The sequence below is a fragment of the Equus caballus genome, chromosome 3 (assembly GCF_041296265.1).
Source record: "Equus caballus isolate H_3958 breed thoroughbred chromosome 3, TB-T2T, whole genome shotgun sequence".
Taxonomy (NCBI): domain Eukaryota; kingdom Metazoa; phylum Chordata; class Mammalia; order Perissodactyla; family Equidae; genus Equus; species Equus caballus.
Genome location: NC_091686.1, coordinates 125194693 through 125220138, shown reverse-complemented (window position 1 = coordinate 125220138; position 25446 = coordinate 125194693). Strand labels below are relative to the sequence as shown.

At 59.5% G+C, this 25446-nt stretch overlaps 1 protein-coding gene across 3 annotated transcripts in view; it reads right to left on the bottom strand.

Annotated features, from left to right (window-relative positions):
* Nucleotides 1-12430: 12430 nt before the first annotated feature.
* Nucleotides 12431-25446, bottom strand: part of GAK (cyclin G associated kinase) — a 60230-nt gene continuing 47214 nt past the window's right edge. For all 3 annotated transcript variants that reach the window (XM_023638555.2, XM_023638557.2, XM_023638556.2), the window contains 9 exons: nt 24540-24686; nt 23760-24230; nt 23132-23305; nt 22337-22447; nt 20995-21111; nt 16096-16320; nt 15228-15376; nt 14036-14212; nt 12431-13955 (listed from right to left, as the gene is read on the bottom strand). In XM_023638555.2, the coding sequence (XP_023494323.1) occupies nt 13854-13955; nt 14036-14212; nt 15228-15376; nt 16096-16320; nt 20995-21111; nt 22337-22447; nt 23132-23305; nt 23760-24230; nt 24540-24686 (1673 nt within the window). In that variant the 3' untranslated portion in view covers nt 12431-13853. The remainder of the gene's footprint in view (nt 13956-14035; nt 14213-15227; nt 15377-16095; nt 16321-20994; nt 21112-22336; nt 22448-23131; nt 23306-23759; nt 24231-24539; nt 24687-25446) is intronic.

Sequence of the window (25446 nt, the reverse complement as noted above, 5' to 3'; positions counted from 1 at the left end):
AGTGAACAGGGGCCCAGAGACCCCCGTCTCTCGGAGGCGGCAGGCCCGCGAGGAGCAGGGACGCGTGAAGGTTACTGCAGACGCAGCCGCCCCACCTCCACTGTCCCTGCTGTGGCCACCCCCTCCGCCAGGCCTCCAGGATTTCCCTTGCGGTTAGAGTTGCACCACCGGGTCGCTGCAAGGTCGCCGCAGGCCTCCTGCCCCACAGCCCCTCGGCCTGCAGTCCATGTGGGAGTGTGGAGGCGGGGGGCTGCAGGGGTCCAGGTTTCCCAGAGGCCCAGGGCTGGGCTCCTGGTCCATGAGTGGACACTCCTGGTGGCCACTGCATTAACTTGTCACTGTCCCCTCCGCTGGGCCTGGCTGGACGGGTGAATCCTGGAGCTGCCTCTGACCTTCACCCCACCGCAGGGGAGACCACCCCCAGGCCGCTCAGCTTGAACTCTGGAGCAGGCTCAGGGTCACATCCACCTGTTTCCCCCCAACCTGCTTGGCACCTCCCCTCCCAGCTCCCACCCTGCTAGCTGACCATCTCCAGGCCTGGCTGTGCCCAGCAGTGGCCTGGCAGGGGCCCTCAACAGGGGAGGAAGGAGGGGAAGGCGAGGGGTGGAGGAGGCCACTCCTCACTCAGCTGCCACTTTGGTCAGCTCAGGTCCCAGGGGCGCTGGGGGACGCCCATGTCCCAGGACACAGATCTGCAGACACACGGAGCTGTAGTCTCCCTACTGGGAGCTGGCCTTCACACTGCCCATTCCTCCTGCAACAGCCCTGTCCCCTGGATCTGGGCCAGGAAGTGAGGGTGGGGCTGCCCACAAGGGAGGGCCTGCTGCAGGGAGCCCTTCCTGCTGGCCACCCTGGCCACCCCCAGGAGTGTAAGAAGCACAGTTATGCTTCAGCTTCATGTGAGGCCTCGTGCAGGAGTGGGGACAGGTGCTCAGTGGAGTGGTCACCTGTTCCCAGGTGTCTGAGGGTCTTGAGGGTCTGACTTGAGCCCCAGCTCAAGGTCTGCTCAGCCTGGCCCTTCCCATGTCCTCAGAATCTGGGTGTGGATGCCAGAGGGGAGAGGTCTGGGCCCAGGAGAGAGGACAGTCACTTTCCTCCACCCTGCCACCAGATGGACCTGGAGGATAACCCTCAGCTGGCCCCCTGACGGCAACCCCACGGAAGACCCCAGAAGTGACCCCAGTGAGCCCAGAGCAGGCCCTACAACCGTTGACCCCAGCTGCCCTCACAAGCTACCTGCAAGGAGACACCCCATTGACCAGGCAGCCGGGTGGGGCAGGGTGTGCAGGCTCATCAGAGGAGAAGAGTGCAGGGTCCCTGCTGCAGTGCCGGGGGGAGCCCCTGCCCACTGGTTCTACCACCTGGGCCTGGCTGAGCTCCACACACACCCCTGAGCCAGGGGCCCATGCGGCCAGGGACAGGCTCGGGCAGGAAGGACAGAGGCTCCCTGCCAGCCCACAGATGCTGCCTGACCTTCCATCCCTCTGTCTTTCTCCTTCCCTCCCTGTGGGGTCACCATTCAGAGGTCAGCTGTGGGGTCACCATCTGTCTCTCTGTCTCTGTCTCTTCTGTCTCAATCTCTCTCTGTCTCTCTGTCTCTGTCTCTCTATCTCTGTCTCTCTGTCTCTGTCTCTCTGTCTCTGTCGCTATCTCTCTCTGTCTCTGTCCCTGTCTTCTCTCTCTGTCTCTCTTTTACTCTGTCTCTGTGCCTCTGTCTCTCTCTGTCGCTCTGTTTGTCTCTCTCCGTGTCTCTCTTTGTCTCTCTCTCTCTGTCTCTGTCTCTCTATCTCTGTCTCTCTGTCTCTATCTCTCTCTCTGTCTCTATCTCTATCTGTCTCTGTCCCTGTCTTCTCTCCGTGTCTCTCTTTGTCTCTGTTTCTCTGTCTCTCTCATTGTCTCTCTTTGTCTCTCTCTGTCTCTGTCTCTGTCTCTGCTGCCACCCCTTACACTCACCAAGTGCACAGTGGCCCCTAGTTCTCACATCTGCCCAGGCCCTGAGGGGGTGGGTAGGTGGCTCAACTAGGACTCAGACTCTCCTGGAGGGGAAATAGACAAGATTGGTGACAGTCCCAGATCGGAGTGACTGGTACTCCAGGAGAGGAAGTGAGCAGCTGTGGAGCCTGAGAAGGACTGGAGCGAGGGCGGTGCCTGCTCTGGGCAGGACGGGAGGATTCCAAGTGAGCCAGCCGGGAACTGCCCACTGGCTGGTCTGCTCCGGGGGCAGGGATGGCAACACAGCACACTGCCTCCCCCGGCGGGGTCTCACCCTGGGGAGGACTGCCCAGAAGAGGACCTGGGGACTGGTGAACAGTCCGCAAACCTGCTGCCGGCTGGAGAGAGGCAGGAGCTTAGTGGGAAATTTCCATAACCAGTGAGACAGGCTGAACCAAGGATGGTGCTGTCAGCAGGCAGAAGACCCAGGAGGGCACCTCAGAGGGCAGCTGGATGCAGGATGGTGGATGGTGGTGGGGACCGGGAGGAGAATGGCCAGGGGGCCTGAATGAGGGAGGCCGTGTTCCACCAAGGGGTCAGCATTTGAGGTGTGTGTGTTTGGCTGCAGCCAGGCCCCGGCTGTGGGACCCTGGCCGGCTGGCAGGACGGGGCTCATGCCCCCAGTTCGGCGCTCTGCATGCTCCTCACCTGAAATCAGCCACGAGAGGCCAGGAACCTCCGACCCGGAGAGGGCTTGTGCCAAAAGCCACGTGGCGCTGGGTTTGAGAGCCCTGCCATCCAGAGGCCCCTCTGCAGCCCCCGCGGGGTCACTCCACGTGGCAGAGAGAGGAGGCAGCCACCCCTCCAGCCCCCACTCTGCCAGGGAGGCCGCCAGTCCCACCTGTCCCGTGGGGGCCACAGCGGCTCCTGCCCAGGGCATCCTCCGGCTGCAGTGCAGAAGCCTGGAGCACTCAGGCTTCCTTGGAGTGTTCCTCAGTCCTGGCGTGGTCTGGCCAGGGGGCTGCAGCCCCCTGGGAGGGGCAGAGGGGCTCTTGGCACACGCGGCGCTGGTTCAGAAACTTCAAATGCAATCTAAATAATTGAACTCGCTGAATAATTCAGTCCCAGCACGCCGCCGTTTTCCTGCTGGATTTCGTTATTACTTGAAAGGTGACAACACATGACAAGCCAAACAAAGGGAGACAAGAACTCTCCCTGCAGCCACGGTGGGAAAGTTCGGCGTCCAGGGCCCACCTGACTAGGGGTCAGCGCCTGGGAGCTTGTCCTTGTGGGTTCTTGGGTGCGGAGCTGGAGGTGCTGCCCCAGCCCGGGATGCCAGCCTGTACCTCAGACCCTTGTCTGGTCCTGGGGCACCAGACACACGGTGGCAGGACACACGGTGGAAGGACACACGGCGGCCTGGACACATGGCAGCAGGACACACAGCGGTCTGGACACATGGTGCCTTGTTGGGCGCATGTGCCTACATGCACTCTCTTCCCCACTGTCCATGTCCACAGAGGTCTTTTTCTCCCAGAGTCCCTGCCCACCTCCCCACAGAGGCTGCTCCTCAAGTTCCAGAGACAAGGGGGCCCCTCGGTCCCCACCTGCAAACACTGTGGACCCCTCTTCCTGAGGAGCTGTTCCAGGGTTTGGGCTCAGAGCGCAGCCACAGCTCCTGCCCCTCTGCCTACCCCCTGCCCCGCCCCCCGGCCCACCAGTGCCCCCAGCTCTCCCTCAGACCTCAGACCCCTGATACTGTCCAGGGCACCCACTGCCCCGCAGACACCCCTCCCTGCCCTCAGCCCACAGTCACCTCCACCCCCACACCCACCGGCCCACTGACCAGCCCCTCCTCCTCCCAGTCTCTTGTCTTCACCCAAACAGCCCTGGCACACACAGCCCTGGGGCGACAGAGCTGGGGGAGACTCTGAGCCCACCTGGAGGGTAGAGCATGTCAGAATGGGAAGGCATGCCTTTCAGAGATGCTCACAGAAGGAGGCAGGCAGGGGCCAAAAGAGCTGGAGGAGGGTCAGGGGTGCTATGAGGCTCCCGTGGGGGCCTGTGGCTCCAGTGCCCCTGCTATGGCTGCCACCTGGAGCAGCCCCTCTGTGCTCCAAAATATAAATAGCACAGTTCACATGGGCCTGGAAATAGAAAGCGGCTTCTCACTGGTGCTGCAAGGGTGGGGCAGCTGTGGGAGTGCCAGGCTGCACAGAGCACCCGGACAGCCCTGAGTAGGTGAGGGGGGCCTCCATCCCAGAGGGATGAGCTCGCTCCTGGAGGGGCTGTGCTTCCCAAGCTGGGCCCTGGCCCCAACCCACCGCAGACCCAGCGCCCAGTGGGCTGGACCCGGGTGCCCATGGCCAGCCCCAGGGTCCACATCCACGCCCTTCCCTCAGGGTGTCCTCCACAGCCACCAGGAGGACAGACCCAAAACGAGAGGGGCATCCAGGCTGAGCGGATGTCCTGGGGTATCTCTAAGTTTTGGGGATGTCTGGTCACATCTGCTGGACTTTGGTGTTGACATCCACATCAGTGCCCCCTTGGGGGCTCTGGGCGCCTGGCTCTCACTCTTACCAGTGGTCACTCCCTATAACCCATTGTGTGACTCCCATTGGGGGACCACCCTGAGTGGCAGACCAGGTGTCCCTGCTCCGTGAATGGCTCCCGTGAGGCACCCCTGCCTCCCCATCCCCTCTGTCTTTCCCTCAGAGATGTGCGCAGGCCCTGGACACAGGATGGCCGCTCATGCAGGCACAGAGCCAGTTGCCTTAAATGTGGGAAGTGTGGGGACCAATGGACGGTCTCGAGGCTCCTGGGGCATGCTGAGTTCTCACACACGAGCGTGGTCTGAGCTGACGCACGCACGCAGTGCTCAGAGCCTCCTGAGCTCCTCCCACGAGGCTCTGTGGCAGCTTGCCCAGAGCTGGCTGTAGGGGAGGAGCCCAGGGCCACTCTGTGTGGGTCAGGCCTGGACTTCTTCAGCCGGTGTCCCTGATCCAGGAATGGAGCTGGCCAACAGCAGAGCTGGCCCCTGGGGGGCAGGCTTCCAGAAATGCAGGTCGCAGAGGGAGGTACTGTGCACTGGCTGGGGCTGTCCAGTGCCAAGTGACCCAGACAGCCATGGCCGCCACCCAGGATGGGTCACCTTCCCTCCCCTCTGTCTGCCCTCCTTGACACACAGAGGGAGCCAGGCCTGCATGGGTCCTTCTTGGAGTGTTCCACACCCGGGGGCATGCAGAGGAGCTCTTTGCCCTCCAGGAAACACCCGTCTGCCCACTTGGGGACAGAGGCCCAGGCTCAGGGGGCTGGATCCTCCTTGCGCCCTGGGTCTCGACCTCCTGTGCTATGTCCGGAGGACGTAGCAGCTCTGGTAACAGCAAGGCGGTGGGGGTGGGAGGGTGGGGTGGCTGAATTCAGTCCCTGCAGGGCTGTCCCCAAGGCCCGGCCGTGGGGTGTGGCCAAGGGCCCTGAGGGGGGCGGCGCAGGTGCAGCTGCCTCTCAGCGGGAGCTCGAGGCCTGCCCTGGGGGATGCAGACGTCACCTAGCCAGGCATGTGCAGGCCAGAGACTGCCCAGCCCAGAGGTGTCTAGGTTCAGCGACTGCACCTTGGAAGCTGGAAACCAGCTGCAGGGGGAGCGTTTACACCGCGGACATCAGCCAGCGCTCTAGCCAGGCTTGCTTCTCTTCGTCTTTTCTCCCAGAGAGCTGGTTGCCACTTTATCAGCAATGGCTTCCAGGGCTCTTGCTTGGGCCGAGACGGACAAGGAGCCTCTCGGAGCAGACAGCCTGGGCCCTTGCCCACCCAGAGAGGGAAGTGGAACCCTGGGGAGCCGGGGCCTCTCTGGATCACATCCACCTGCCCACAGGAACCTCGGGGGTGCCAACAAGGTGATGGAGGACAAGCACTGTCATCAGCAGCAGCATCCAAGCCACCTGCTGTCCTTCCATCCACCCACCCGCCCACCTGCTAGCTGCAGGTGTTTCCTGGCCCTGTTCTGGGGCCGTGATGGTGGGTGAAGGAAGGCAGGCAAGGTCGTGTCCTCACAGAGCTAGTGTTCTGGAAGGAGTTGGTGGACAAGGAAACAGCAGGTTGCAGTGAGCACCACGCAGCACAGTGACCCGTGGGCTCCATCAGCCTGGGGACATCTGGGCTTCAGGTGAGTGGTCCAGGGTCACCCAGAGAGGTCCCGGGACACCTAGGGGAAGGGCTGTCCAAGCAGTGGGCACAGCAAGCACAAAGGCCCAGGGACGGGAAGAAGTCCTGGGTCCAGTGTGGGGAGGGTTTTCCATTGTGCCCCTGATGTCCAGGCATGGCTGCCCCCAGGCTGGGGACCCCGTGGTACAGAAGGACCCGGCCCTACGCTGCCTGTTGGGTGCAGGTACTATAGGAAAAAATGGCGCGACCAGAGTGAGACCTTGGTCCACTCACATTGTGGCCGTAAAGGAGGACCTCTGAGGAAACGGCCGGCGCTCCGGGTCCTGGTGGCTCAAGGTCACACATGCCCAGGTCCATGGGTGGGAGCCCTGAGGACCTGGGCATGCCCCTAGAAGGAGGAAGAGGCTGGGCAAAGCCGTGCCGTCATCCTGGAGGAGGAGAAGATTTCAGGAATCACATCGTCGTTACAGCATTGGCATGCAGAAAAATTAAAACAGTAAATATGAGAGGCGGTCGGAACCACAGGAAGCAGGTACCACCCAAAGGAACCTGGCGATTACGGAATAAAGTCAACCGTCAGCCTCAGAATCTGGTCCAGGCTGGCCGGGCTGGGCACCGGGCAGACCACACTCAGGGGCTGCACCCAGCAGGACCCCGTGGATGGTCAGCGCCTTGCCCTGGCTGACGGGGCTGCCTGGCGACCTTGGGGCTGGCCCTGGTGCTGGCGGGAAGGCACGTGGGCCCTCCACCCAGGGCCGGTGAGGGTCTGGGACCACCTCTTTCCCTTCCCCAGGCATCAGGGGTTCAGCCTTCCTACCTCTCCTCTGTCCTGGGGGCCTGGGTCCGGGAAGATGACCCACACAGGCCCTGCTCCAGCCCCACGTGGCCAGTGATGCAATCCCAGGTCAGGGCCTGGGGCTCCATGAGAAGTAAGACCCTCCTCCAGTGGCCCCCACATGGCCCGGTGCCCCACCCTGTGCCTCCCCCACTACATACCCCCCTACTGAGACGCCTAGAGGACCCCAGCCAAGCCCCCAAGATCTACCTACCTCAGCGCAGGCCCCACTCCATGCTCACCCACCAGCCACATGCCTGCTGGGCTCACCATGCCACCTGAGGGGCCGCCTCCTCCTGTTCCTCCTCCTGCCCTCCTTTGTCCTGTCCTGTCCCCTCCTGTCCCCTTTCTTTTTCTTTTCTTTCTTTTTTTTTTTTTGAGAAAGATTAGCCCTGAGCTAACTACTGCCAGTCCTCCTCTTTTTTGCTGAGGAAGCCTGGCCCTGACCTAATATCCGTGCCCATCTTCCTCTACTTCATATGTGGGACGCCTACTATTGCATGGCATGCCAAGCGGTGCCACGTCTGCACTCTGGATCCGAACCGGCAAACCCCGGGCCGCCGAGAAGCGGAACGTGTGCACTTAACTGCTGCGCCACCGGGCTGGCCCCTCCTGTCCCCTTTCCTATCCTCCTTCCTGTCCTCTTTTGTCCCCCCTCCTGCCTCACCTTCTTTCCCCTCTCCTCCTGTCTCCTCTGCTGTCCCCTCTTGTCCCCACTGTCTCCATTCTCCCCACCCTGCAGACCCCACACCCTCTCTGGGACTCAGAGCAGGGAGATTCCTCCCAGGTTAGTGATGTCCCAAAGTTTCCTGGGCAAGGCGAGGCCCACCCAAGGAGCAGTGCCCCAAAGGGGAGGCTCTGACCCAGAAATTGGCCTGTGGGGGTCTGGCGGGGGACCTCCTGTGCCTGAAATGTCTCTCAGGGAAAGGGGTGTATCCTGGGGGCATGAGGGCAGGTGTGAGCTGTGGATGAAGAGGCAGAGAGTGAGTAAAAGGCAGACGGACAGGTGGAGGACAGAGGTGGACAGGAGGGGGACAGAGGTGGACAGGTGGGGAACAGAGGTGGACCAGTAGGAGACAGAGATGGACAGGTGGTGGACAGAGGTGGGCAGGAGGCAGGGCAGAGGTGGACAGGTGTGAGACAAAGGTGGACAGGTGTGGGACAGAAGTGGACAGGTGTGGGACAGAGGTTGATCAGTAGGAGACAGAGGTGGACAGGTGGGGGCAGAGGTCAACAGGTGGGGGCCAGGTGGACAGGTGGAATGGGGGCCGCAGAGGCAGAAGGGGAGTTTGGGGCTCACCCTGTGGGCAGCACAGACTCTCCTAGGGTCAATCCTTGGGATGAGTGAGCCCAAAAGGAACAGTGCTGGGGGTTCTGCTTCGGGCCAGAGAAGGGACCAGTCAGGTTCAGGGGCCCTGCCCACCCTCAGCCCTGCTGCCTGGTGGGGGCCTGGCTCAGGATGGGCTCAGTGCCCCAGGGTCCTGCTCCTGACAGCATCTCGCAGGGCAGACACATCCCCATCAGGAAACTGCCCATGGTGGGTTTGTGGGACCCAGGGGACTGAAGCTGGGCCGCTGCCATGGGGTCCACCTCGTTTGACGGAGGTCTGAACAGGGCCAGGCCCAGGCGGTGGATGGGGGTAGAGAGACACGGCCACCAGGTTCCACAGCCTTTGACAGTTGGCGCCCTGTGGGGATGTGTGTCCTGTTTGCTGCTAGCATTGGTGAGCTCGTGGTGACAGGGACTTGCCCCTCCCATTCCCCCTGGATGGTTGGATGGCTGTGGGTTTGGGAACTTGTCTGTCAGTCAGATTCTGCGCTTCAAAGAATGGATGATGAAGACTCTGCATGAACCGAGAGTTTGGAATTTCTGCCTGAAATGGAGGCGGCCAAACAAACCAGCTGCGCTGGGAGGATGCTGGCCCTTGCCCACAGCGGGGCCTCAGGCCACAGGACACTCATTTCCCGCAGGTCTTCTCACTGATAAGTGTGTACCCAGATGGAGCCACCCGCTCTCCACAAGGACAGCATCCACTGTGCACTGACTGTCAGCCCCTGGTCAGTGCTGACCACACGCGCTCTGCAGCCTTGGCTCTCAGGGCTAGCACCCGGGCCGCCCCTTCCAGGCTCTGAAGGTGAGCTGTGGACCAAGGTGGGGACGAGGACTAGATGGGGGGCCAGGGTTTGGCGCTGTCTGCCTGCTTGGCCCCCCACCCTGACCCCAGCCCTGGGCTCTCGACACCCTAGAGGCCCCTCACTGGCCCACACATATTCCCCAGGAGGGATAGCAAAGGGAGCCGTGGGCAAAGGAGTGTCCACCTGGCAGTGAGCCTTGAAAACGTCCTGCAGACTGAAGGGACACCCCTCCCTCTCTTCTCCCCTCTCCCCTGCACACCTCCTCCTGACTTGAGGGGAGGGGAGGTGCCATGCATCCCTCCCCTGGGGTCATTGGTGACCTTGGCTGGACAAATGGACTCGGTTTCTCCTGGAGAGAGCCATGCCCTCCATGTCTGAGGAGCCCGCATTTGTGCTGGGGAACCCTTGTTCCACGTTACTAGTGTCAGTGCAGTAAACACCCAAACAAGGCTGTTTGCCTTGAGAATCAGTTACACCGACTAAATGCCGGTGGAGGCTGTCAGGGTTTCTGTGCAGCTGGGCTGAGCTGGGCAGTAGGCAGTGCCTCTGACCATCTCCGGGGTCCCCTGCCCCCATGCCTGGCCAGGAAAGGCTGTGGCACAGGTCAGGTTCCGAGGACCTGGCTGGGCAGAATCGAAGCCCCTCTCGCCACCCCCGCTCCAAGGGTTCTCCTTCCCGAGGGCCCCCGTCTGGTGTGAGCTGGCAGGCGGGTGCAAGACAGCAGGATTTTCTTCAGATGCAACAGCTTCCAGGCCTTACCCACCTCCCAGGAGATGCTCCTGGCCTGGGTGTAGGGGCCACAGGGTGAGGGTCTGGATGCAGGGCCTGGCTGGACACCAGGGGCCTTGGTGATATAGAGCAAACACCAGACACATGTGTGAGCACCTCCTCAAGTGTGTGAACTTGTGTGCACGCGTCCCTGTGTGTGAACTTATGTATACACATCCCTGTGTGTATTTGTGCATGTATGGCCGTGTGTGAACTTGTGCACATCCTTGTATGCGAACTTGTGCATGTGCATCCATGTGTGTGAACTTGTGCATGCGCATCCGTGTGTGCAAACTTGTGTGCACATCCTTGTGTGTGAACTTCTGTGCACACATCTGTGTGAACTTATGTTAGCCCTTGTGTGTGAACTTGCGTGCGCACATCCTGTGTGTAAACTTGTGTGCACACATCCTGGTGTGTGAACTGTATGCATGACCTCATGAGTGTGAACTTACGCGTGTCTTTGTGTGTCAACTCGCGTGCACATATCGTGTGTGAACTTGTGCACATGCATCATGTGTGCACATCCTCTCTGTGCCCTCAGGCGGCCCAGGTGAACCCCAGAAGCTGCCACCTCTTCTAGGGGGAGAGGGTTTGTCACAGCACCTCAGTTTAGCCAGTCCTGGTCACCAGGATAGGCAGGCCCGAGTTGGACTGTCGGGCACTGGGTGGGGCTCGGGCCCCTCCCAGCAGTACCCAGGGCACCTGTGGTCCTGGGGCGGGGGTGCATTTCCACAGTCTTTTCCCCGACCCCCTGCCCAGGCAGGCGGTGCATTTCCCAGGACTGTCTGCAGATCCAGGGACACAGGCCCAAGGCCGACGGGTAACCCCAGGGGCTGCATGGATGGGACGGGGTCCCAGGGGTCCCAGAGGGCCTGGCCCTGGAGGGAGTGGGCTCAGCAGAGCGCTGCCCCCTGAACCAGGGGTCTGGGGCCAACCCCTGAGGGTCGGCTCTGAAGCAGGGCCAGGAAGGGCAGGTCTGACTGTGGGATCCACCACAGAGCATGCGCCACTCCAGGGTCCTGCAAGCTGGAGGGGTCTAACCCTGAGCGTCCCCAGAGCAGAGCCTGGAGGCCTTAGGAAGAGCAGGGTAGGTGGGGAAGCCTGTGGAGGTGCACAGCCATGGTGGACCCTGCCCCCTGGGAAGATGCCCAGCTGAGTCACTGAGCAAGTGAAGGTTTCTGCCAACAAGTGGGCATCTGCTGAGAGTCAGGCAGGGGGTGCGGTGGGGACAGAATCCAAGGCTGTGTCCTGTGCTGGAGCCACGCGCCCAAGTCTCTCCCAACCCCACTGAGGATCTGGGAGGCCACCTGAAGGAGCCGCAGGAATCAGGCGGCAGCAGCCAAGGGACAGAGGTGGGCCAGGAGATGCTTCATCGAGGCACAAGGTCACGGGTGAGCGAGAGCTGGCTAGCTCGCTTCCTCAAAACCCGAGACTTAACATGGGGCAAGGACCCAGCGGATGGGGCACACTCATGACACCTGCTCGTCGGGGGCAGGTGGGGAGGGAAGGAGGCCAAGGGCGGTGGGCACAGGGGGAGGATATACTGTGGGGGCCAGACATCCACCAGGGTTGTGTCCCTCCAAGGCCCAGAAGACACCTGTCCCAGGCCATTGAGGCACACACTAGGGGCCCTCTGCAAGCCAGGGGGTGACCGAAGAGGAGGCCTCGAGGCTGGACGATGGCGTCCTGGGGTGATAGATGGGTGAGCACCCTGGGGAGGCACCTCCTGCGCCAGGTCCCCACCTGAGCCCATTTCCAGACCCCCTGGGCCGTGAGGTGTTCACTAAAGTGGACACGCCTGGGTATTGGAGCAACCCCCCACCGGGTCTGTGGCCTGTAGGGTAAGAACAACCATGGGCCAGGCCAGGGGAAAACACCACCCCGCCAAGACAGTAAATCAGAACCAGTGGGGATGGCAGAGAGCACACCACACCAGAGCTGAGGGCTGGGCAGGGACTCCTGCAGGCCCACAAGGGGCTGCATGTGGCTGGGGAGGGGCTGCTGGCCTGTGTCCCTCCCTGGAGCAGGCTGACGTCGCTGCCCCCGAGCTGCCTGGACCCTGAGCAGGGATCCAGTGACTCTGAAGTGAAATCTCTGCACCTATTTAGGTCGATCATTATTTTTTAAAAAGAACTGAGAGATAAAAATAGCAGCAGACGCATAACAAACGCGGAGTCCTCGTTCTCTGAAAACAGGGAGCCGGGACACTGGCTGGCCCGAGCCTCCTTCCTCCCCAGCAGCAGCCCCGACGCCAACTGTGGGCGGATGGGCCACCTCCGCAGAGATGCCCCTTCTCTCCTCTTCAGACCCAGGGCTGAGGGCCAGGAGGGAAGGGGACAGACCCCAGGAGACAGAGGGCACGGTGTCATGGCACCAGGTGAGGCCCCGCCAGCACAAGACACCTGTGGGGGCAGAGGCTGCGGGCCCTCCCTCTCCCTCTGAGCCCTCCGGAGCTGCAGGTCCCGGCCCCCAGCGCCCACAGAGGGCCCAGCACCGTGCTCGTGGGTCTCGGCCTTGGACCAACACGGCTCCGGGCAGTGTAGGGCAGGCTCCAGCTTCAGGTCAGTGTTTTCGACTAAGCACGTTCAGACGCTCCTGAGGCCAGGCCTTTATTTGAGGACACCTGCCTGGGTTGCAGGCGTCTACACACTCCGAGTTCAAAGTCAACAACTTGCACACTACCCAGAGAGATGAGCGGTGGGACCTCACCTCTCAGGACATGTTCTGCAATCCCACTGAATTCCACTTGGATCACGTTTGGTTCAACAGCTTACATTCTGGGTAAACGAGAGGCAGCACATGGGTTGACCAGGACTGACGGCGGCCTGGGTAGGGCCTGGCCACACTGCTGTCACCTCCAGGACGAGGGTCGAGGTCCCGTCGCCCCACCTGCCTCCCGAAGCTGCCGGGCAAGCTGCATCTCCAGGGCTCAGGCCAGCACACTGCCAGGCGGCCAGGAGCAGGCTGGGCCCATAGACAGACCCACTGAGAGCTCAGAAAGTCACTTCTGACCAGAAGCTGGAACTGTGTAATTGCTGTCATTTGTCCTGATGGGTCGTCCTGTGAGCTGGCAGACCACGGGGGCTGCACATGCACGGCCTCAGCAGCCACACCTCCACCCATGTGACACTGAGCAGCCAGTGTTTCTCCAACAGCCTTTAATCAAAGAAAGTTGCTTTTTGCTTTAAATTCCCTGAACAATAGAAAACAAGGGCCCTGTGTCCGCCCTGCTCCGAGGAGGGACTCAGTGGGACACGGGGGGTGTCCAGTCCACACAGGCCGGCGTCTGGGCATCTGCACCACGTCCATCTGCCTTGGCCATGTGCAATAACCATAGCGCAGGCCCAGCGCCTGGTGAGGACCAAGCCCCAGACTCAAAGCTGTGGTGTACCCACTCCGTCTTCAGACCGCCCAGACTTCCCGCTGTGTGGGACAACCAGCCCAGGCCGCTGGCAGAGGCCGCCCTGGAGGCCCCAGAGGTCAAGGAGCCCAACTCTCCGAGGTGGGGTCCCTGCACTGCGTCTTCGTGGGCAGAGCCAGGATGAGCCAGACGATGGCAGGGAACCACGGAGACGACGATGCCGCGTCAAGACGAGACGTCAGAAAATAGTTTAATGACGTGCAGGGGTCGCCAGGCTGGTTACACATGGGAGATGTGAACGTCCATGAACGGGATTCAAGAAAGGACAGCTGAGCAGCGCGCACTACGGCGAGCAGACGCTCTCGAGGTGACAGTCACTGAACAAAGGATCACAGACTGTGACTGTGATGATGGTGGGAAGAGTGTGATCAACGCTTTTCCTTTCGGATAGAAAAATGAAGGAAAAAGCAGGCTTTGGAATGCTCTCCTTGTGCTGGGACGGCACTGGCTCGGGTCCACCGAGGGTGGCAGGCATGTCCATCTGGGTGCAGCAGCCATGTCAGCCCATGCTGCCGCTGCCATGGCCACGACCCTTGTGGTCGAGCCCAGCAGCTTCTGCCTCCACAAGCCACACATGCAGCCATGTCCACTGTGGGCTCAGAAGAGGGGCCGGGAGCCCTGACTCTCGAACTCGGCCCAGGCGTCGCTCAGCTCCATGAAGATCATCCTGGCGTACTGCTCGTACGGCTGCCCTGCGGCCTGGGGACGGGGGAGGGTGCGGTGTGGTGAGGCGCCCCCGTCCCTGCCCCCCGGGACCCCGCCCCGGGACCCGCGCCCACCTTGTCCGGATGGACCACCAGCACGGCGCGGCGGTACTGCTTCTTCACCTGCCCAGGAGTCACCAGGTCGGCCATGCCCACGGGCGTCCAGCGGCTCTCGCCGTCCCACAGCACGGTGTGCAACGTGGACAGCAGGGCTCGGATGTTCTTCTCCTTGCCCTCAGTCCAGTCCAGCAGCTGTGGGAGACGCAGGTGCTGCAGAGTGGGCATCCTGGCCTCGGCCCCTCCACCCACCGTGCAGCTAGCGGTCAATCCAACGGCCCCACATGCCATCACGGGGAACAAGGCTCCCCACGTAGACACTCGGCCCAGACATGGACCCATCATCCCAATTCTGTGCTGATCCCACCCAGGCACAGTCAACGCCGCTCCTTGGGTCTGGCTGGACACGTGGGACCGGAGGGTGCATGGAAGCCAGTGACCTCTGTTGCCAGTGGAACATGCACAGATGATCGCCATCACAGCCCTGCCCTACCTGCCTGGGGCTCCAATGCCTGGCGGGGCCCAGAGGCTGGGCTTCCCAGCGGCCTGTTGGATGACCCCAGAGGCATGGCCACCAGCTGTGGCCGCAGAACCACACCCTCACCATCCTGCAGTGAGGACAGCAGAGGCCACAGTCCCGGGCCTGCTGAGGTCCCCTGTCGTCCCCAGCACCTTGAGCTGCACTCCTGGGGGCAGGGGTGGCGCCTGCTGGCTCCTGGGCCGGGCTGCCCAAGAGCATGGGCCCTGACGGGTTACACCTGGCGAGTTCCCCAGAGGAGCGAGTGCTCCAAGTGAAACAAGGATGTGAAAGCCTCCTGTCCTCAGAGAATGGCAGAGCCACATGGGGACAGCCCTCGTCAGGGCAGTTCACATGCCCTGTCCCCAAACGCTCAAAGGTAAAAATAAGCCTGAACAGAAGCTGCTATCTCCGCGAGCACATTGGACGAAGACCCTTTCACATGACAGAGTTCAGGGCTCACAAGGAGGGCTGCTGGCCTGCTCAGGGTGAAGACGTCCATGGTACCAGGAGATCCCCACACACAGACCCCAGGACCCCATGGGGGCTGCATCTGCCACAACATCTACTCCACCGTCTCTTCCCAGACACCCCTGGGGGCAGACAGGCAGCCCGGGAGCACCCAGCTTGCCCTGGTTCTGCACCCTCTAGGCAGCCACCAAGCCCCCGAGCCCCTGCAGGAGCTGCCCACACCTTCAGCTTGAGCGGATCTGTGTCCCTCGCCTGGTCCTGCCTCCTCATCTCGGCGATGGTCCTCGGCCCCTTCTTGTCAGACTTGGAGGAGAAGCCCTGATTGGACAACAGGTCTTCAAAGTCATTCTCCGACACTCTGGGCTTTTGAGCTAGAAAAGAAAAGAGACTTTGCTGAGAGACACACGGGGCCAGTGCTGACCTCCATGGCCCACCAACTCACATGAGGCAACACCCACCACCTGGAAAATGGGACACCATCATGACACCTCAAAAGAAAAGAAGCCACGGATGTTTCCAGTTATTACATATGGGCAGCAACACCCATCTCTGCTCAGGCAGCCCACCAATGGGCCCCACCTGCGTCACAGCCCACCCGTGTGCCTTCGGAGGCTGCATTTCCAACTGAGGGACCCTTTGGGACTGAAAATGTCCGAACGAGTTCACTGGGCCCGACATTCAAGTGCAGGGCTGTCTCTGTCACCTCCGGGGGTTGGCACGGGACATGCCACCTCTAACCCAGGACAGACCGCGGCCAGGCCTGGGCCGACTGTCCAGCTGCCTGGGTAGCCGAGGAGGCCAAGAAGGTTCCCGGACAGTGTGAGCCTGGCTGCTTCATTCCTGGCCCTGTGACGACAGCCTCCCTGCCAGCTGCCTGGACGTGCTGGTGGGGACAAAGGGGACACCTATGGCCACGCTCTGGAACCACTTCCTTACACCCAGAGGTGCTCCTCTTGGGTGAGAGCACTCTGGGCCTCATTAATTCTCTCCCAGCCCTGGTTGTAAATGGGAGAAATCAAAATGGCATCTCACTGTAACCACCTCACAGCAAGCTGGAAAACCTACAGAGAGAGAGAGAGGAAACACTCACCAAAGCTGGGGGCGCGGACGCCCCTCTCCTCTCGGCCGCCGATCACGCTGAAGTTCGTGGTGTAGTTAGGCCTCGGCTGTGCAGAGGTTTTGGGGGGAGGCCTAGCCTGGGGGGGCCACGGGGCACCCTGGGCTGGGGGCCGACTCGTCTGCCAGGAACCACCACCCTTGGGCGGGGGGGCTGCTTTGGGACCGAAGGCTCCAGGAGCAAATCCAGCGGTTGAGCCTGGGGAGACAGTCCAGGGCAGGGGGGCATCAGCAACATGCCACAGCTGTCTCATCCTGTGAAGGCAGGCATCAAGGACAGGGCACCGCTCCTTCCGGGACTGAGACACAAACACTGCAAGAGGCCCACTTGCAAAATGAACACTCGATGTCAGACACAAGGACAGGGTGGCCGTCAAGGCGGCCCCCATGGGTGGACTGTCCGCAGGGGCTGTGGCACTGTGGGGTCGAGCACAGGCACCGCCTCCCGACCTGGTCTCAAGATGCAGTTCTTTAACTTTTATTCTGAAATACACTCACAGGAAGCTGTGAAATGGTGCCCGGCGGCCCCACATAGGCCCCAGAGCCCAGGGGCAGGTTCACCTGGCCGTAGTGACCATACAGGAGTGTGCGTGTGTGTGTGTGGTGCATGTACACATGTGTACTTCTGTGCCACTTTACAATGAGTACAGATTTGTACAAGCACCAGGTCAAGACGCCAGTGTCTTCCATCTCCACGGCTGTTGTGTCAACAACGTGTGAGAAACGGAATCAGACAGCAGGCAGCCTCTGCGAGGGGCTCTCTTCACGCAAAACCTGCTTCTTTTACTGCCGTGCCACCGTTCTCCAACTCCAGACCTTGGAGCTGGCCCTGCTGTTGGCAATTACACACAGGCTGCTACGAACACTTGTGCACAGACTGCAGAAGCCTGCCCGTCTCTCGGGGACAAACAGCAGCTTCGTGTGCGCTCTCATCAGAGACTGACTGACTGTTCTCCAGAGTGGCCGCACCGCCTGCATTCCCACCAGCCATGGGTGAGAACCCAGCTTCTCCGGAGCCTCATCTACTTCTCGTCTCGGCACTATTTTCACCTTGGCCATCCCACCAGGGGTGCACCCCAGCAGGGCTCCCCTGCTTCCCGATGGCCTTCTAGGGGCTCGCCCACCGTCCGCAGAGCCTGGGCTCAACTGTCTCTTCATGACTCGTCTTTCCTAACTGGATGGCTTTTGTTTTGTTTTTCTCTGTACTTATAATATTCCAGATAGGACTCTTTGTCAAATACGTGGTCCGGAAACATTTTCCCCAATCTGTAGTTGTCTTTCATCCTTTTGGCGGTCTTCAGCAGAGCAGAAGACTTAGTTGTGATCACGTACACTTTTTCTACTTTCCCTGTCATGGACTGTGGCCCAGATGACACTTACACCTGGCCCTGGGTCCCAAAGATTTCCTTCCATGTTTTCTCCTGAAGGCTTCTTAATTTGACATCTGACATTTAAATTTATGGCTCATCCTGTGTTACCTGAGGAGTGAGATGTCCAGTTTAGGTCGAGGTTACTTTTTGCCCATGGAAGTCCAATTGCTCCAGCTCCGTCTGTAGAAGGCCTCTGCCGCTCTGCCCAGATCAGTGGGTCTCACTTGTGTGGGTCAACTTCCGCGCCCTCTATTCTGTTCCATTGGCCGACATGTCTGTCCTTCTGGCAACACCAGGCAGTCTCGATTTTGGCAGGTAGAGCAGCCCAAAGCCAGGTAGAGTGATTCCGCCCACCTTACTCTTCCACTACAAAAACACTGTAGCCACTCTAGTTCCTCTGACTCTTCAAATGAATTCTGCAGTTTGTTGGGGTCTACAGAATTCCTTACCGGGACTTTTGGTAGGAATTGTCCTAAGTCTACAGATCAATCTGGGGAGAACTGACACCTGAGCCACGGTGGGTCTTCCGATCTGTGAATACGGTCTGTCTCTCCATTTATTTGGGTCTTCTCTGATTTCTCTCGCCAGGTTTGGTTTCATAGCTTTGACATGCAAGTCCTGTGCGTGTTTTTGTTAGAAATATACTTAAGTGTTTCCTTTGTCATTTTTTTAGTGACCATAAACGGTACCGTCTTTAACTTAGACTCCTTGGGCATAGCCTAGTGAACAAAATACAACTGACGTTTGTGTCGACCTGCAACCTTACTGAACTCGCTGCTCGGCTCTGAAAGGTCTTCACAGACTCCCTGAGATCTCCATGTAGACAAGCACATCATCTGCAGCAGAAACAGTTTTATGTCTTCCTTGTCAGCGTGTGCAACTCTTCTGTTTCCTTCCTTCCCTAACTGCGCCACCTGGGACTTCTGCCTTGACTCGGCCTCGGCCTCGGGGAGCAGGCAGTCCTTCACGAACATGTGGGAAGTTGGCCGTGGGGTTTTGAGGGTGCTTGTTATCAAGCTGACGAAGTCCTCCTCTTGTTACCATTTTACTGAGAGTGTTTATCACACATGGGCACTGAGCTCTGTCAAATGCCTCTTCTGTGCCGTCGGTCGGCCTCTCTGGCCAGTAATGTGGCAGGCTCTGATCGCTGGTTTTGGAGTGCTGAACCAGCCTGCACTCCTGGAACAAACCCTCCTTGGTCGGGTGTGTAATTCTTTCTCTACAGTGAGAACTCTATTTGCTATACTTTGTTGCGATTTTTGCACCTATACTCATGGGGGCTACTGCCCTGCAGCTTTGTTTTTTGTGCTCCGTCTGGTTTTGGCATCAGGATGATACTAGCTTTATAAAATCAACTGGGAAATGTTCCTTCCTCTTCCTGCTTCCTGGAAGAGACTGTGGAATTGCTATGAATTCTTCAAACATTTGGTAAAATTCTCCAATGAAACCACCTGGGACTGGATATTCCCTTCTCGGGAGGTTTTAACCAGGAACTCACTTCTTCACAGTTGCAGAGCTGTTCAAGCTGCCTGCTGCACACGGGGCGAGTCTGCTGCGCTGGTTTGGAGGGTCTGCCGCTCCACGTGAGTCTTCCAATGTGTGTGCCCAGCGTGGCATGTGTTCCCTCGTCGCCCTCCTAAAGCCCCCAGGGTCGGAGGGATGCCCCCGTCGTTCCTGAGGGCCACAACTTGTGTTATCCTCCTTTTCAAGGCTTGTCTTAGTAGAGCTTTGTCAATTTTACTGATCTTTTCAAAGGACCAGGTTTACGTCTAATCAACATTCTTAACTGTTTTTGCCTTTAGTTCGCTGATTTAGGCTGTTTACTATTTCCTTCTGTTTGCTTTGAGTCTATTTTGCTTTTCTTTTCAAGGGTCTCGAGGGGGCTCAAAAAGAGGCTCCTCCTTTCCCTGGCACGCACCGAATGCTGCACGTTCCCCTCAGCACTGCTGACGCCACGCATCTCGAGTTTCGGCGTGTCAAATTTTCACTCAGCTCAACGTACTGCTTACTTCCCTGAAGCTTCCTAAATAAATAACGCACGTGTTATTTAGAAGTGTGCTGTTTGGTTTTCAGGCGTTTGAAGATCTCTCCGGCACCAGATGTTGCTGATTTTTGGTTGATTCCGTTACGGTCAGAGAACGACCACAGCCTGAATGGCTTCGATTTTTTAAGTCTGCCGAGGTGTTCTACGGCCCAGGATGAGGCCCATGTCAGTGGAGGTTTCACAGGCGCACGAGTCGGGTGCAGACTCCCCCGGGCATCGACAAGGCCCTGACGGTCACAACACCTCTTCCATCGCTCTGCCCACCCTCTGTCTGGTGCTGCATCATCTGTTCAGAGAGGGGTGCTGTGGTCTCCAACTAGAATTCCCATTTGTCTGTTTCTCCTTTCAGTTCTATTGGCTTCACTCAGGATTCTGGTGTCTGAGTGGGTGCGACAGAGGGTCTCGGGTTGTAGTGTAGAGCTAAGGGCTGGGCTCCATCCTGAGAACGGGTGACCTGGATCTCGACAAGTCCTATCCTCCACAGGATTGGAGCAAACAGCCCAGGCAGGGCCAGGAGGCTCTGGGCGGCCCCACCCCACAGTCAGACAGCCTAAGGACCACCTGGGGTCCGAAAGCCAAAGACAAACCCAAACTTCCAGAAGGCCCTCAGTGACACTGAGCCTGAAACACCAACTACTAAAACAGGATTATTCAGAGTGAAAACCTCTGGAGACTTGACAAGTTGGTGGCAGAACGAGCCCTCGAGGCAACACAGGAGACCTAATGCAACAAGAATGCAGAGGAAAGTCAGGAGAAGAGAGAGGAGACAGTGGGAGCTTCCCAGTCCTCGGAGCGTCAGCTTCCAATCTGAAGGCTCCCAGGCGCCAGCACGGGGCTACAGGGAGCGTCCGCCCAGCTCTGGTGGGGGAGGGATGCGGCTGCCTGCGGGCCGGATGCCTGATCGCCTGAGCAACAAGTGTTCTGAGGAGATGTTTCCCACTGGAACTCTACACGCCCCAACTGCCATGGGACGAGAGGCTCTCAGATGCTCATGGTCGCTAAATAGTTAACGCCCCACACATTTCTGGAGGGCTGAGCTGCAGGGGCCCCAGGGCCACCGGTCCTCAGGGCGTCGGATCAGCTCCAGGAGACTGGAGGCCAGGAGAGGCAGGCGTGGAAGCTGAGTGGGGCATGTTCGCCAGAAGCCTATGTACCGCCTCCACTCCCACACCAAGATCTGCTCCCAAGACGGCGCCATGGGCATGGTGACATCTGCAGAGGGCCAAGTCCTAGTGCCAGTTTTAGCAACTCTGAGTGTTAGCTTGTTCACAAACCCTGCAATGGGACCAGACAGGCCATTCCCAGGGTCACTGTGCTCTGAGCCTTATGTAACGGAGGCGAAGGCCCACCTTGCGCAGCTGAGTCCCGCAGAGGGAGCAGGGCCCGCAGACAGACAGAACGAACCCTCTTATGAGCAAGCCTGGTGCTCTCCACACGCCCCACCCACCCCGCCTGTTACCTGGGAGGCCGGGACTGAGGTCACCAAGGTCTGCAAATGGGTCCAGGCTCTGAGACTTGGTCCGGCTGGCTGAGGGACCGGGAGGGGCCGGCTGGCCTCCAGGAGCGAGGAGGGGGCCTGGAGAAGGGCAGAGTGTATTAGAACAAGCTGAGACAAAATGTAGCCTCTGCTGCCCCTGCTGCTGCTGCTAAAGGCCCCGCAGAGCTCTGAGGAAGACAGGCGGCAGAGGTGGGCAGTCTGCTCAGGACACGGCCGCCCAGCAGCCAGGGCTGCCTCCAGCTCCCCTACTGTCCTCACAGAAGACAGGCCAACAACCCATGCAAGAGCCGAAACACATCATGTTTTCTGATTTTGTAATACCACTTCCTGGAACCTGAAACGTGAGCGTGCTTTATCATAGTCTATTACAACGTAAGCTTGAGAATATTCTCAGTATAAAATAGTGAGATATTTGAGTAAATTATTGCACAGACACTTGATGGAATATTACACTCGTTACAAATAATGGCTTCCCACATAGAAAGAGATTTTATAAATTAATAGAAAAAAGGTACATTCCCTATGCAAAAGAATGATTAAAGAAGATGAAACAGTTCTCAAAAGAAATACAATAAACTAAAAACATGTAATAGTCAACCTTATTCATAATGGAGAAACGCAAATTTAAAAAGCTGATGGCTAATCAAATTGGCAAAATAACATCTTTGAAGTTATCACCCAACTCTGTTGAGAGACCCCAGGTGGGAACTGCTCCTGGGAAAGTCAATCAGTACAGGCACCTGGAGGGGACACAGGCTCGTGAGCGTGACTGCTTTTGACACAACTCACAACTGAAATCTCCAACAGGACAGAGTCATGGACACACAGGAAGAAGGACAGACGTGCACAAAAGTGACAGGCGGCTGCACCCCATGTCCCCAAGGACAGGGCATAGACCTGCAACAACCTCAGGGCCAGTGTGTAGTCCTTCCAAGGGTCTCTGGAAGCAGAGTAGCCACAGGACACAGGAAAATGCTAAGAAACATCACGGGTGGAAACACAAAGTTGTGTCACAAAACACGGGCATCCCCAGGAGACGGGGACACGGACCCGCGTGGAGTGCTGCACGCACACTGCTGCCCTCAGGTGGGCCATGCTGGTGTGTCCGTGGGGGAGTGAGGCAGGCCTGACTGGGCCCCCTCACAGCATGATCAGTGGGCAGGCACCACATCCCGCAAAGCACTCCCATCCTCCACCCCGTCTGGGAGAGGGATTACTGTCACGTCATGAGTGAGTTGGAGAAAGACTCTAGACCACAGCAGGTGCTGTTCCTGGACCAGCCTCCATGGGGCCGGGGTCTTACCTTCTGTGGCTGGTGTGGGGGCTGGAGCTTCGGCCCAGGCATCCCATCCTCCCAGCAGATCTGGGTGGCTGGTTGAAGCTGCCATCTTGCCGGGCTCTGCTGGCAGATCCCCTGGGAAGAGAGCACATTACTTGGCATGTCCCCTGGTGGGCAGCGGGCACATGGCCTTTACTCGGCCTCCTGGTGACCCTGTGACAGGCCGGCCACAGCACCATCTGCAGGAGCCTCAGAGGGCTCCCTCCAGCCCCCTCCTCCACGTGTGAACAGGAGGCACAGTGGACGGCCGCCACTGCTGGAGGCAGGACCAAGCTCCTGCTGCAGCTGGTCCCAAGGTTTCCCAGCTGAGCAAGCCCCCAGGCAGGGCTGTGCTCATGCGCCTCTGGGGCCACCCCCTTGGGCCTGCAGGGCGCCACGCTGAGCACTGGGCTCGTCCGACACCAACCAGCCTTCCTCCTCCTCATGGCCAAGGACGCATCACATGGTCACTGAACTGAACAAGTGGACACATGGGGTCAACAGGTGGAGAAGCTGGCAGGCCAATGATGGGAACCAGTGTCTGCACACTCCTTCTCTGAGAGGATCTTCAAAGATACCCCTGCCCCCCGTGCACTCACCTAGCCATGTGCCAGGCCCCAGAACGTGCCTTCCGTCCTCCCCTAAAACCCAGGGGCCACTGGCCGCCTCCCCTTCCCAGGGGAGGGAAGACCTGCAGCCACACGGGGTCAGGGCAGAGCCCATGGAGAGCAAGCACGTGGCCCACCTCCCAGCCCCAGGCAACGCAGAGGCCGCACTCACCCAGGTGCAGGAAGTCAGGGCTGCAGGCTGGGGGTGGGGCGCTGTGGGTGGAGGGGAAGGATGCGGGCGGGGCGGCCAGAGAGTCCGAATTTAGAAATTCGCCAAAGAGATCAGGCTTGGAGCTGGGCTGGGCATCTGGATCAGCGGGCAGCAGGAGAGGGTCAAAGGGGTCAGCTGCGGAGAGACACCAGGAAGCAGCGAGGTGAGGCGCCGCAGACACCACGATGGCACCTCTGCCCAGGGCGTTCAACGCCACTGGGTTCAGCAGACCCCGGACAGTGTGGCGGCCCCTCAAGCCCAGGCTGATACTGCAGTGTCCACTCCAAGACAACACTGAGAAGACAGGTGCGTCCTCAGCCCCCGATGCCCTGGCCTCAGACTTCCCGCCGAGATGGCAGCCCAGGAGAGGGAAGGGCTGGCGGTTCCTGGGGCATGAATGCAGGATGGGTGTCGGCCTTTGGAGTCGGACCACAGTGCGGCCACCCCACTAGTGGGCCCTAGGCTGCTCCTCCAAGGGGCCATGAGGGGCAAAGTGCTGACCCCCACCCCATCTGTCCTCAGGCGTTCCTTCCAGGTATTCACATTGGCTCACATTTCTACTAAAAGTTCATAGGACAGAAGCACATACCGGACACAGCAGGCTCCTCTCGAGGTGTGCTCCGTGCACTCAGGGGAGGAGCAGGGCTTGCAAAGAGCGGGGGGACCTCACTGCCAAGCAGGTCACCCGGGGAGCTCCCTGGAGCAGCCACAGGGGCCCCCAGGAGGCAGCTGAGCAGGTCAGCATTGCTGGGGGGAACATTACAGGTCTGCAGAGGGGGCGCCAGACCCGCCTCGGAGTGCAGCCCAAGGAGGTCGACACCATCCTCCTGCAGCGCGGGCTCCTGTGGCGCGGCTGGTGCATCCACATCAAATATCAACTCTGACTCTTGCGTCCTTGCTGGTGGGCCTGATGAGTCCTCGTCGGGCAGCTCCCTGCTCTCAGTTGAGGACGGCACTGCCTCCTCATCAGACGGCTCACTCTCTCCTCCATCCTCAGTGGGGGCAGACTGACTCTCCTTGGCAATGTTACTGCCTGGGCCCGTCTCTGAGTCTCTCTCTTCTGAAAAGAAAACAACACACTGGCGTGGCTCAAATCCCTGTGGACAGCACAACTTGGGGAGGCCGCGTGGAGGCCCCGAGGAAGAGGGCCTGAGAACAAGCTGAGCAAAGTGGACGCATTTGGGCGGGGTGGGGGAGCAAGAGAAGATGCACAGATGACGCTGTGGACACCAGGCACGTGTCCCCAGACATCTTTGCTGCTCGTGGCCCAGTGCCACGCCAGTGCCCAGCGGGTGGGGACCGGCTCCAGTCCACACAGCAGACTGCATGTGAGGCTGCTGCTGAGATGCAAGGTCCCTGGAAGACCTACCGTGCCAGTCCAGTGTGTGCAGGAAGTGGGGGGTGTCTGCGCTGCTGCTCTGCGGCGAGTCGGACTCCGTGGGCTCAGTGTCTGGAGACCCCGCCTCAGCGTCGTACTGCGCGGTGGAGCCAGGCTGCCTGGGGAGCTCCGGTTTGCCTGCCAGGGAGAGGCAGTCGTCAGGCCATCCAGCGCCAGGACGCCACCGTCACTCGCGGCAGCCACTGGTATGGCCCAGGGCTGGGAGGCAGCAGCGCTGCAGTCGGCCAGGCTGCCTGCCAGACACTCAACTCCGAACTGCCTGGAGATCTGCACCAGCAACCAGTGAGAGTCTCAACATGGGCCCAGACGCTGCCCTGGGTAACGTGTGCACATGTACACACTGTACACACACACACACACACACGTACACACTGCAAGCACATGTACATACTATACATGTCCACACACACATGCATGTGCACATGTACACACCAATACACGCACACACACACACACTGCATGCACGCACAGACGCACACACATACAAACTGCAGCACATTGTTTATGCACACATGTGCACACACACACAGTACACACACGTACACATGCACACACATGTGAATGCAGAGGCAGTTTTCAGGGATACTCAGCTGTCCTCACATACGAAAATGTAAAAAATGCAAACCAAGAAGAGGAACAAAATTGCGGCGTGGCCAGCAAATGAAATCACGAGTCCCCTCACCAGCATGCTTTCTACACTACTTTCCTGTAACTGCTCCGAAAGAAGAAAATGGACAACTAAGCTGAGTCAGGGGAGCCAAGAAGAAGGGAGTCTGCTGAGCCGGCGGCCCAGCTGGTCCAGCACGGAGCCTCAGCTTCTCCCCGGTTGCATCTAAAGTGGATGTGTCTCCAGAAAATGAGCCCTCTGAATCAGCAC